Genomic DNA, 13066 nt, shown 5'->3' on the forward strand with positions numbered 1-13066 from the left:
GACGGTCTTCTCGATGACTTTTGCAGGAAATGGGAGCAGCGAGATGGGGCGGTAGTTCTTGAGGTCGGTGGGGTCAGCCGATGGCTTCTTGAGTAGAGCGCTGAGTTCGGCGTGCTTCCAGCTCTCCGGGAAGGTAGCGGTGTCAAAGGAGGTGTTGATGATGTCCCGCAGGTGGGGTACGATGATAGTGTCGGCCTTGTTGAAGACGTAGTGGGGGCAGGGGTCGGTCGGAGATCCGGAGTGGATGGAGTTCATTGTGCGGATGGTGTCTTCGGTGTTGATCGGAGTCCAGGCGCGGAGGGTGGTGGTGGGGGACGGTGGTTCGGTCATGGTGCTAGTCGGTTCAGTGCTGAAGCTGTTGTGTATGTCCGCGATCTTGTTGTGGAAGTAGGAGGCGAGGGAGTTGCAGAGGTCTTGCGAAGGGGTGATGTCGTTGTTTCCGGCGTTGGGGTTGGAGAGCTCTTTGACGATGTTGAAGAGTTCTTTGCTGTTGTGTGCGTTGTTGTCCAGTCGTTCCTGGAAAGCAGTTTTCTTGGTGACGCGGATGAGTTGGTGGTGTTTCCGGGTGGCGAGCTTAAGGGCAGTCATGTTGTCCGGTGTTGGGTCTCTGCGCCAGGTTCTCTCGAGGGCTCGGCAGTTCTTCTTGGAGCTCTTGAGTTCGTCGGTGAACCATGGGGCTTTCTTGCTGCCGGGTCTGCTGGGCGGGGTCCTCAGGGGGGCGAGCTCGTCTGCGCAGTCGTTGATCCACTTCCTGAGGTTGGTGGCCGCCTGGCTGGGGTTCGTTGTGCTGGTGGGAGGGTTCGTGCTCAGGGAGGACGCGAGCTGGTCGGCTGTGATCTTGTTCCAGTTCCTGCGTGCCGCCTGTTGCTGGTGGTGGTGGATCGTGGTCCTTGCGAAGCTGAAGTGGACGCAGCTGTGGTCCGTCCAGTGGAGTCCGGTGGCGTGGCTGAAGGCGATGTCCTTGCTGGATGAGAAGACGGGGTCGAGTGTGTGTCCGGCGTAGTGGACACACACTCGAAGCATGCTCCTGCTAAGACGTGTCCAGTAATCAACTGGTCTTTGAGATATTCCATTTCATTGTATATCTCGTGGAAGGCCTTTATATGGGCTTAATTATGGGTTGGAACCAAACACGACATTTCAGAGCAATCATATGAAAACATTTCTTCCACACCATCCTTTAGGAAACTAAAACTTGCACCATCCAATCCTTACATTTCTGCACCATAGCGGAGTATTCCCTCCACAGCATACTGCATTGTAATGTCCAGTTGGGGCATAATCCAGAAATCAAATTTATTTACAAACCTTCCAATGGCACGGGCTGATGTTTTTTCCATTACTGATGACAATGACACGTGAGTGTTTTTGCTCAAATTTTACTGCAAGTATAATGCAAATGTACGTTAAGGTTTTTTTCTTTGGAATGTTCTATAAAAAGCCATGCTTTTAGATTGTTAATCGTTTACCCAACAGTGACTTCTTTTTATTGCTATAATTTGCCAAGGCCTTAAATTGTTTTCCGAGCGCATTTGATGTTCTTGTCATAACAATGAAGTCTTCAGCACTACAAAAGATTGGTGTCAAATCAAATCCGATCTTTATTGTTTTCAGCCTGTCGGCCATAACAATTGGAGGCACAGATTAAAACGCAGTAATTACAGGATGATTCGCACATTACTCTTAAAATCACATGCGATAACAAATACATTTATTTCACTTCGTCCAGTAATTTAGAAATTACAGTTGAAAGAGGCCATGTTGTCAGGTTATAAATTCTCAAATGTTCTGAGTAAGATCTTCGACTGAGTGGTAGGCCAGACTGTGTGCTGCCCTCAGAGGGACTAGGTGGGTGTAGTAAGTAAAGAGAGGGTAGATAAGAAAACTACTGGAGTTGTGGGAGTATATACAGATGCATAATGTGCAGATAAATTAACCCTTTGACAGACTTCCCCGGGTTCATCTGTGTTGCCAATAAAGACAGCTCCTTTCATTGAAGTTATGTTATAAATTTTTATATAGCGCGCGGCTGCCCCAGCAAAGGGGCGTCCCGGCCCTTATCAAGAGAAGAAAAGGGGCAGGCGCAGCCGATGAACAAGAGTGAATCACATAATCAGCCCTAACAGAAGAGATGAGTCTTGATTGCCTTTCTGAAGGCCAGGGGGTCATTTAAGCCACGTATCTGCGATGGTAAGGCATTCCAGAGTTTTGCGGCCAAATACCGGAAGGAGCGTCCTCCCATCCGTCGCGCTTTATTCGAGGAACCGTAGCTAGATTCTGACCTTCTGATCTAAGGGATCTCCGGGGAGTGTACATAGTCATTAGGGGCCATAGCATAAGCGGTGAGGCATTTTACAAAATCTTAAAAGCAAGACAAAGTCTTGAAATGAATTCTCTTCTCCACAGGGAGCCAATGGAGCTTTAAGAGGGTGCTGGACTGATTTGAACCGGGAAAGCCCGGTCAGGGCCAGCACAGCTGCATTCTGAACACGTTGCAGACGCCCCTTCTCCGTCTGGCTGGCCCCTAGGAACAGAGAGCTCGCGTAGTATAGCCGCAAAAGAATGGCGGACTGCACCACGAGCTGGCGCATAGGGGATCCGCAAAATTCCGAAGCCCGTGGCGGCAACTTTCTTCTTCTTATGCGCGACAAAGCTCAGCGAAGAGTCAAACCAGACTCCAAGGTTTTTAACTTCGCTTTTGGGCTCCGGGGGATTACCAAGAGTATCCGGCCACCATTTGTCCCTGCAGGCTGAGGCTTCCTTGCCTACTAACAGCACCTCCGTCTTTTCAGTATTAAGCTGGAGGTAATTAGCTGTCATCCAAGTAGTTACTGCAGTGAGGCCTTGTTTGAAGTTGTGCGCATTCGCCCCGGTTTCGTCACTCAGCAACACCACTAGCTGAGTGTCGTCCGCGTATGGGACTATAGACAGGTCCCATCGTTTACCGACCTTAGCTAGTGGTTGAACGTACAGATTGAAAAGCGTAGGGCTGAGCGCAGAGCCCTGGGGCACACCCTGCTCTATGACTCGCTCTTTGGACAGGAACGGAGGGGTGAAGACCCGGAAGGATCTGCCGGTCAGAAATGCTTTAAACCACGCCAGGGCTTGTCCTACAACCCCTGCCATCTCCAGTCGGTGGAGCAAGACCTCATGTGAGACCGTATCAAAGGCAGCAGTGAGGTCTAACAGAATCAGTGCTGCAGTCTGCCCGGAGTCCTGGATGGCCCGGAGATGTTCAGTCACACTAAGAAGTGCGGTTTTAGTGCTATGGCCAGCATCCAGGATATTGTTAGAGCAGAGATGCTTAGTCAGAATAATATTGACATGAGACTCTGCCACCTTCGCTGGCCAGGGTAGTAGGGAGATTGGTCTAAAGCTCTCCGGCTTGGTGGGATCCAGAGTAGGCTTTTTGATGATGGGGGACACCCATGCCTGCTTCCATCTAGTGGGAATTATGGCTGTAGCAAATGAAGAGTTAATGATATTTCTTAGTGGGTTATGAACCAAGGTATCTACTTCTCTGAATTGTGCAGGTTTTAGGGGGTCTGCTGGGGAGCCAGATTTAATTTTTCGGCAGAGTCTAAGAAATTTCTCTTGTTCCAGTTCGGGTATGGACATAAGTTTATGAGTAATCTTATTGTTGGAAGAGGTGAGAGTGGGTATAGCTGGGAATGAGTTGTAGATCTTACTAACTTTGTCTATAAAAAAGGAGGCCAGATTCTCACAGAGTGTGTAGGAGGTAGTTGTGTTCACCGTCGCTTTTTTCGCGCTCAACTCCTTGAGAATTTTAAAGATGACCTTAGCGGGATTCTGACTATTGTTAATCTCGCTGGCGTAATATGCCGCACGGGTTCTACAAATCGGTCTATGGTCGTTTTTTTGGATGTGGATATATTGGGTTTTAAACTAGTCCTTCCTCCATTTACGCTCGGTGATTTTACATTCTTTTTTAAGAGCAGAAAGCTCCTCATTAAACCACGGGCTGGACTCCTGGGAGCGTGCTCTAATCCAGTCCGCTGGGATCAGCGTGTCCAGAGCTTGGTTTAACCAGTTGCAGAAGTTTTCATAGCCCTGGTCGGGGTTTTCACTGTCCGTGGGGGGGGTTGGTTTTGAGTAGAGTGTAGAAATCTTTGAGTCGTAATTTCCTCCAGAGACGTTTACGCACCCTTTGTACTAGACTCGGGTTAAGTGTGTCCTGGGAGGGTAGGGACACGATCACCAGCATATGGTCAGTCCAGGTCCAAGGTATTAGCACTTTTGCCGTTGCTTCCTCTAAGTTGGTAAAGATGGGGTCTAGAAGGTGTCCCCCTTTATGAGTCGGGCCTTGTACTAGCTGGCAGAGTTGGAAAGCGGCTAGGTCGGCGAGCAGGCCGCTGATCTTATTGTCAGTAATCAGGTCAAAGTGAATATTGAGATCCCCGAGGATGTTAAAATTGGCGGTCCCTACTACCAAGGAGCAAACTGTCTCCAAGAGAGCTCTAACAAAGCTACTGTCTGGCCCTGGGGGTCTATAGAATTCCAGATAGCGAGAAATGGGGGTTTATCTAGTAGTGTAGCGAGCACATTCACTTCCCTCAATATTGAGTCTAGTAAACAGGCAAGGGTAATGAGATTTGGTCATTACCGCAATGCCTCCTCCCCTGGTATGTCTATTTAATAGGTGGATAGAGTAGCCCGCAGGGGTAGCCAGGTTAGCTATAGAATTCATATCCTCTTGCATCCACGTCTCTGTGAGGAACAGGATTTCGAGAGAGTAATCTGTGACCAGGTCATGTATTTCTGTGTAGTGCCTAGCTAGAGATCTTACATTCAGCTGTGCTACTAGAACATGTTGTTGGGGGTGGGCCGACACGAGAGACGGGAGGATAGTGGGTTTCGGAAGAGTATATCCACACATGCATTTGAATTTACCTCGCAGCTGTTGAGGTGCAGTCCTGGCGCATGGGGTGTTCGAGCTATTAAAGTCTAGAAGATGTTCCCTAGAGTACGTGAGCCCATTCCCCATTAATCTACCAGGATCCCTGGCGAGAGGCGACATACTGGCTCGGACGGGCGCAGACGGGCTTGTCTTTGGCGCGTCTTCGGTGCGCCCTTCATGTGCCCGCTGCGCGCGTCTGGGTGGACATCGGGTTAAATGAACCAGGGTCCGTCTAACTGGAGCAGGATGCACAGCGGAAGTCTAATCACTTCCGGTGTGCTCCTGTGTACAGCATCCCTCCACAACAAACTGACCGGGTCAGGGGTGGACCGGGGAAGTGACGGTGAGAGAGTGAGCTTGGTTTTAAAAATACGGCGAGTGCAACATAAGTTTTAAAATCACAAATGCGACACAGCAATCTCACAGAGTTTGGTGCCAGTGAAAAAGACTCTGGAATATTTTTACAAAATCAATATGATACAGGGCTTGCTTGAGTCAGAGGTATTTGGTGCTTAAAGGCAATTAAGAACAGTTAAGTGCAAGTGTATTCACTCTTTCCCCATGGAGCTAGGGCCCAATGTCTGCCAACAAAGGGTCCGCCTGGCTTAGCATTTTAACTTAGATTTTCAAATTCTACCCCTCAGCACCTTCTTTTGTTATCCGTTATATGCTGATACATTTACATTTATGCTTCCCTTCGTACTTGCCCTATAGCCTATCCACGTAATAATTGCGAAGTTTTAAGGAGGAAAAATACTTTTCCTCTATTGGATTAGTCAAAGGGGCCATGCAGTTCATTTGGCACCAGCATGCTTCAAATATAAAGTGCAAATGCACGTAGGCGAATCTGCGGAATGCGCCGGTAAGCCCCCGGCTTTATCCTGTGGGGGCTCAGGAACTTTAATACTTTCCGAGGTGCTGTGCCCTCAGCGTAGCCGTCCCAAATACTGTTAAGGAAAGGGATCCTTGATCCTTTGAGCATGGCTTCGCCTAAGGATTTAATCTACTGTTTTCAGCATGGGCATGGAAAAATATATATATTTATCAACTTAATGGCTGACTTTCTCTGATAAAGTGCAAGTGCTTGAACATTGGTGTCAATATTGCCCACAAGACCTAGGCAGCAGGAGTGCGTCTAGCACTCCCTCGAGTAGTGAGCTACTCTAAAGAAGCGTCTCAGGTTCAGCGATGTAAAACGGGAAGGTACAAACCTGTTTTGATCTGCGTGCACTAGGTGCAGCACTTTTGGGGCCAGCCGGCTTGCCACTATTTAGGCTAGTATCTTGTAGTCCGTATTTAATAATGCTAACGGATGATACAAGCCTATCAGTTCAGTATTCCTGTCTGGATTAGGCAGTGAGACAAGCAAGGATTTGCAAAGTATCTCTGGTAATAGGGATGCTTCCGACGAGCTGGGGTATAATGAGAGTAGTTGCGGAGCTAAAGCTGACTGACATGCCTTGTAGTATTCAGCTGGTGGGCCAGGCGATTTATCTAATGCCTGTATTGCCTGCTGCACCTCCACAAATGTGATTGGTTCATCAAGTTCAGCATGCACAGCATAGTTTAAGAAGCCCAGTCTCTCAAGAAACTTGACATGCTTTTGTCTCTGGGCGTTCAGCCCCTGCCGAGTGCCAGTATTGTGTGCTAAGTTGGTTTCTGAGCTGACGAGTGTGTATTCAATGTGTTTTGCTCAAGGTCTAACTGGCGACGAATACTCCACCTAAGTCCTAGACATTGCCCTCTGATTACAACTTTTTATGCATCCCATAGCAAACCTGCATCAGGGACCGATCCTGTGTTAGTTTTGAAGTAAATATCTATAGCTGCGCCCACCGAGGCCCTGAAGGGGGGGTTCTCCAATGCTAAAGGCTGGAGCCTCCACATTCGGGTGGTGTGTTCTACCTTGTCTCCTTGCAGTCGTAGTGTGTTGGTCATGGTCCGATGTGTACAGCAGAGGTAGTCCATACTGGTGCAAACTTCCAGAAGTGTTGCATTCCCCACAAAAAGAAATATGCGGACATGCAATCCATGCGGGTGCGAAGAGTAGGAATAAAGGCGTGCATGCGGGTTTAGGCTTCTCAACATGTCTACCAGACCTAAGTGCCTCCACCACTCCCCTAGGATCATGGCATTAGATATGGCAGTGGTTTGTTGGAACGGTGGAAAGGACCTATCCAAGTTGGTGTCCAGCACTGCGTTGAAGTTGCCCCCTAACAACCAGGGAATATCACACCAACACAACAATATCTCGGACAGTGTGCGCCAAAAGGCTCCCTGTTTCATATTGGGGACATATATGGAACCCAATACTATTTGTCTCCTGTTTAGACTGCCTTTCATCAGCACGAAGCGCCCATATATATATCTGTTTCTGTTACCTCTGGTGTATATTGGGTCCCTGGCTCCTCTGGCATTTGAGAAGTAACCTGTGGCGAGTATTTGACCCTTCCACCTGTGCGGCAATCTGCGGATCTCTGGCTGTGCTATGTGTGTCTCCTGCAATAGTGCTTTAAGAGCTGCATTTCTCTTACGGTACACATACAGTTCATAACAGCGTGCTGGCGTGCACGTTCCTCCAACATTCTAAGTAATTATGTAGGGGTTGCATGTGTCAGTTGTATAGGATAATAGTGCACGCAAATCAAATGTTTCTGCTTTATTTTCAATTTGGAATCTTATCTTTGCCACTTTCCATATCACTGCTCCTATTATTGCACCCAATTGTGCACATTTGTGCAATGCAACTTTTGCAAACCCTGTTTTGGACCTTTTTCGGCTCTTCTGCTCTTCAGCTCCTTAATGGGTAATTTTTAAGTGTGACAATTTTTGCATCAAGCTCTTATTTTGTTAGGTCAACTGCACAAGATTTCTATTACCTGCTCCTACAATTATGCTGCAAAATTCCACAGAAACTTCCATGATTGGAGTTCTCTACACAAATTTCTAGTTGCTTGTCAACACCTTAACAAGGCCTAACTTTTGGGTTTGCAAGCTAACACATTATTCCTAAGCGCTTCATATGATTTTATCCTCTGGACGTTGGTGATCAAAAAATTACTTTTGTAATTAAGGTCTGTAGTTACTTGTTTTTAATTTTGGGGATCTCAGACGTCATGGTGAGGACACTCCTTTTTCCTTTTTTCACACCACTGGGACTGTACACATACTATGACTTTTCTCTTTGTGACCTGCATTAGCTGAATTTATAATTTCTGTCATACACTCAATCTTTGGAACACCTTTATTTTGAGATACGTCATTGTTGACAAATGTGGCAACTGTGGCATAATATTTCATGAGAAACCCTCAGGCCTTTTTCCAATGATTGTAAGACACTCAGGATTTCACTAGGGTTTCTACAATCTTGATCAGGGAACAGAATAATTTCTTTAGGGAGTATTTCTGTTCTTAGGTTCTTGTCAAGTAGCCTCTTGTTCGACTTGTTGACAGGGCTGCTCTGTTTTTGTGGTTGAAACCTGACTAGAAGAGACTCACATTACTTCAGTTTTGGTCTACCAACATGACACAAGATAGCACTGAGATACAGCTCTGTTAGTATGAATTCCTGATTCTGCTGCTGATTTTGGTCCTGGCGATAAACTTTGTGGGACCGAGGCATCTTTCAAAACTTCAATGGCATCCAAAATATGACTAATCGAGGTCATCAAAAACAAAAGTTTGGAGTGTCTCTCTTTTCCCCTCCTGGCCTAGGTCGCATTGTGAGGCCTTTATAGGCTTAGTAGTTGCTTAGAGGATAACGTAAATATGTCCTAAGGGTCCCTCTGTTGTAATTGCTCTTTCCATCACTGTTCAATAACTTACTAAATGTCACCTCATTATTTTCTGAGATAACAGAGCAATTTGATACAAGCGGAGACAGATTCCTAGGGTTCTTCATGCCAATTAACCCCAGCCTACATGCCATTGAGATTCTTCTGCACTTCTCTCCATCATCATTGCTCTTCCATCTTCTCCTCATGAGTGCTTGTAGTAAACAAAATTCCAATTGTCTTGCCCTCTCCTCTTCTCTATCCCAACCCAGCTCTCTTCTCATTCTCTTGGAAATTTCCACAATCACTGGTATGGGACTGGGCCCAGCTTGTACTAAGGGGGGCATGTTTGGACTGTGCATAAAGCTAAGGGCTCCTCTTCCCACTGTCACCCCAACCCCAAGGTTCTGCCTCCCTTTATATATTGCCTTGAGTTCAGGACAGCAGTCCTTATAAATAGGTTCGCTATTTTTGCCTGATCTTTCAAACATTCCATGTGGCCTTGGTGAACTTTACTGAGCCGCATATTATGAAATAATTGAAACACTTAATGTGAAATATAAATTCCAAGTATTAACTGGGTATTCATTACAGCTGGAGACAAGCAAAGACTGATGGTCCAAAACAGCCAGCTGGCGTCTCAGAGCAACAGAAAGATAAACATGGGCATGCTGCTGCCCTGCAAAATGGAGAGCAGTGTGGCATCAGGAGGATGGGCACCACTGCGAGGACTCCTTGACCTTTAGATGGAGTCTCTTACACTCCTTCTCTCCAGGGTCTTGTTCCTTTCCCACCCAGTACAGTGCAATTACAAGTACTACCCTGTGGAGTGGTGATGGTCAGCGTGGGATGGGTTTTTCCATTCGTGAAATTTCCTACTGCAAGGGTTTGTTGTGCATACATTAGGCATCTGCTCTGAGCATGGAGTAAATCTATACCCGGACTTATGGATGAGCGTGAGGGGCGGCAGAAGTATGGTAAGGAAAGGGAGTCTTTTTCTAGGCGGAACACAACACACAATATGAGACTTGGCGGCTGCTGTGATTTTTCCAATCAGGATTGTCAGTAGGTTCAATCGGGTCAGGTTCTCCAACGCATGATAAAACGTAACCACTCATAATCAGGCGGAGCAAAATTACTACATAAAAATATGTGAACATTTTCTACATCTAATTTGTGATCAGGGCATATGACACTATATATGAGCAAGGGGGAAGGGGGGTGCTGCCGCCTTACAAGCCTGTGCACAATGGCGCAGCAGCTTGCACTGACGCGAAGAGGACTTTAACCAGCGTCGGATTGGTAATGAGGGCACTCGGGCAATGCCCGAGGGGCCGGTGTCCGAGCTCCAGCTGTGGGCTGCTTTTTTGAGCAGCCTGGTGGGGTGGGGGGGCGATTTTGTACGGATTCTGAGTTGTTCCATGCCACCAACGGCCCAGTGGGTGTCTGAGTGGCCTTTCTGGAGGTAGATGGGCGTCCATTACCTTCCTTTTACTAAGGGGCAGAGGTGTCACTCCTTTTGTTTCGCTGGGCCGGGCCATTTAATGTATGCATATTAAGCGTGGGCCTGAGCAAAATACGCCTCACTTGTCTTCAGGGGTGTTTCACCAGTGTAAACTAATCCCTGCCTTTTTTTTAACGCCCCCCCTCACACCTTTTTAATAAAATTTGGCCGAAGCAGTGTTTTGCAGCAACGCAAATGCGGGCCACTTTTTTTTCGCGCGCCCGGGCCGATTTTCAATCCCAATCCAACCCTGACTTTAACCCAGTGCCCTAAAACCCTATCCAGTACTTATTCAACAAACGCACCAGGCGATGATTCAGCACTAGTTCATAAAGGTGCCATGTGCAATGTTGTCCTCCAGGGAGTAAGGGGCAGAAGGTAGATGATTGATTTGGCAAGTTACCTCAGAATTATCCTCCTTTTGTAGCATCCTATGTCCACAGCTGATGCAAGGTGTACCATGTCTGACTTGTTTACATGCCGATCAGTGGTACGACCTTTTTGGCGCTGCAGCCATTGGACTTCCTGTAGTCATTGTTATACAATTCGTCTGCTACACCCTCTCCTGTTGAGAGCTCGTTTCTGTACTACTGGCCAGCATTTATTCATGATCTACGGGCTTTGCTCGTATTGTCGGCTTTAAAAATTTGCAAAATGCTCATTAAAAAAAGATTGAAAGAAAAATACAAATAAAGGTGACATGTGCAAAGATTTAGATAGGAAACACATATTTGCAAACACCCTCCACACCATCCTGCCTAGGTTTGCTTTATCCTACGCAGGATAGACTTCAGTGAAATACAGGCAAAGTATAAATCCAAAACAGAACCGAAACTAAGAGGAGATTAGCAAACAGACATGTATAAATGCAAACGAAATATAATACAGCATTTGGTTGCCATTGTCATCTTGAAGGACACCATTAGAAATGCAAACTGTGAATACATAAATAATCTCACGGGCCGTTCAGCGGGTTGTGAAGAATAGGAAATGAGGCTCACCATCACATTTCTCCAGGATCTGCACGGTGTCTCCGATTTCTAGCGACAGGCCGTGGGGGACGGTTCCTCGAAAACTGGCAATGACTGAAAGAGAGATTTGAAGGAATTACTGCCTCTCGCCTTCACACCGACCCTTCTCATGAAACATTCAGGAGGCAGACAGCGCGCACGTTTGACAGGTAAACAGATGCATATTATGCGTGAGAGCGAAATTTACCAATTGGAAGACTATTTAGCAGTGATTACAATTTTGCACGTGTTCATCAGACTATAAAATCATCAACCCAATTACCATTACGAGTCTGAGAAGCAGAATACATTGGAAGCTGAACATGATAACACCTGGTATCAGCAGAGTCTAAAAACTCCAAAGAACTGCCGACGTATGCGAATATTACATACACCCCTGCCAATAATGAGAACTGGAGGGATAGATTTACTGGTCACCGTTATCAATAGCACAAATACTTGACAAGTTTTCATAAGTAAACTGTGATGATTTGTTGGACCCCCAATGTCAAATGAAATTGTACGTCCACCTTTCAGGTGGGAATCTAGTGAAACACATCACATTGTAACAAGCAAAAAGGTGAACAAATACAACTGATCATTTGTTTTGGGTCTTTAGTGTTCCTTGCACCAGAGCAAGGCCAGAGTTCCAGCCATTTCGAATCACAGGGTGCAATATTTATGTTACTGTGAACTGCTTTTATGTTCTGCAAACACAAACTAGGTGTACAAATGAATATATGTCAACAGCGAAGGTTTACACGGAGGGCTTTCGGCGAATGACGTCATGGCAAACGGAACTAAAGGTGAGTTGTCTATGTCACGCTAAAACAATGATGGAAAACCTCCCCCTGCTAATACTTGCCCACCAAACAATGTGTATGTATTCCGATTTTTTAATTCTTTGCTCAACCCCGGAGGGGTGAGGAGAGGTTCCCTGAAGCAACAACAAATGATATAATAAAATATCTTTTGTTCGCTATCCCATATTTAAAATAATACTCATTCAACCAGAAATATATCTGCTCTTTGTCCACTCACCTTCTCTCTCTCTATGTACTCCCCTTCTGCCCACACATACTTGGCCTTCTGCCACCTTTTCACTTTTCTTTCTGAGATCTCCCCACCTTGTCACATTTCTTTCTGAGATCTCCACCCACCTTCTTTTAGAAATGGGTGCACTTGTTTTGCAGCATCAGAATTAATGCCAGTTGTTTGGCATAGACTCTGTCACAGTAACAGAGCAATAACTGAGGGTTGCCACCTTTCCCCTGCATTCCTTGAGCATCAACAGACAAGGTGGGTGCAGGGGCTTAGGTGGATGTTAACAACCAAATTACCTTCAGTAACGCCTTATTTGGTAGAGACTATCTAGCAGCAGATTCCTGAACTTAAAATATTCCCCAGACGTCATACTGGATCCGGGATATTTTTTTCATGAGGTGTACCCTTGTGAGTTGGTAGGTGGCGCCTTTCGACTCTGCATGGCGGCTGCAGCATGAGCGCCATCAGCACCGGAAGTGATGCGCCTGGTGCCTACATAGGCGCCTCCCCAGCGCACTGACATTAATTTTTTATCATGACTTTTCACAGCAGGAAAGCTGAGCCGTTAAGAACATTGATCACTGGTGTGTGGAACTAGGGCCCTAAAAAGGGAGTAGCCCTGTATATATAAATCAGTTTTCAGAGCGAGGAGGATGGGTGGATCGATAGGGAATCTGCAGCTAGACAGAATCTCTAACAGGTAAGGCGTTACTGATATGAAGTAACTTGTTTATCTGATAGAGACTTCCAGCTGCAGATTCCTTACCTTAGAATAGATATCCAAGCAATACCCCTCCGGAGGTGGGTCTGCAAACTT

General features: G+C 46.4%; 1 protein-coding gene across 1 annotated transcript in view; it reads right to left on the minus strand.

Moving 5' to 3' along the window:
• DOCK4 (dedicator of cytokinesis 4) overlaps positions 1-13066 on the minus strand; it is a 1616764-nt gene that overhangs the window by 1282546 nt on the left and 321152 nt on the right. Inside the window, exon 2 of the mRNA XM_086919301.1 lies at positions 11197-11280. Within this exon, the coding sequence (XP_086775427.1) occupies positions 11197-11280 (84 nt within the window). The remainder of the gene's footprint in view (positions 1-11196; positions 11281-13066) is intronic.

Source organism: Lissotriton vulgaris, chromosome 1_1, assembly GCF_964263255.1.
Source record: "Lissotriton vulgaris chromosome 1_1, aLisVul1.2, whole genome shotgun sequence".
Lineage (NCBI taxonomy): Eukaryota > Metazoa > Chordata > Amphibia > Caudata > Salamandridae > Lissotriton > Lissotriton vulgaris.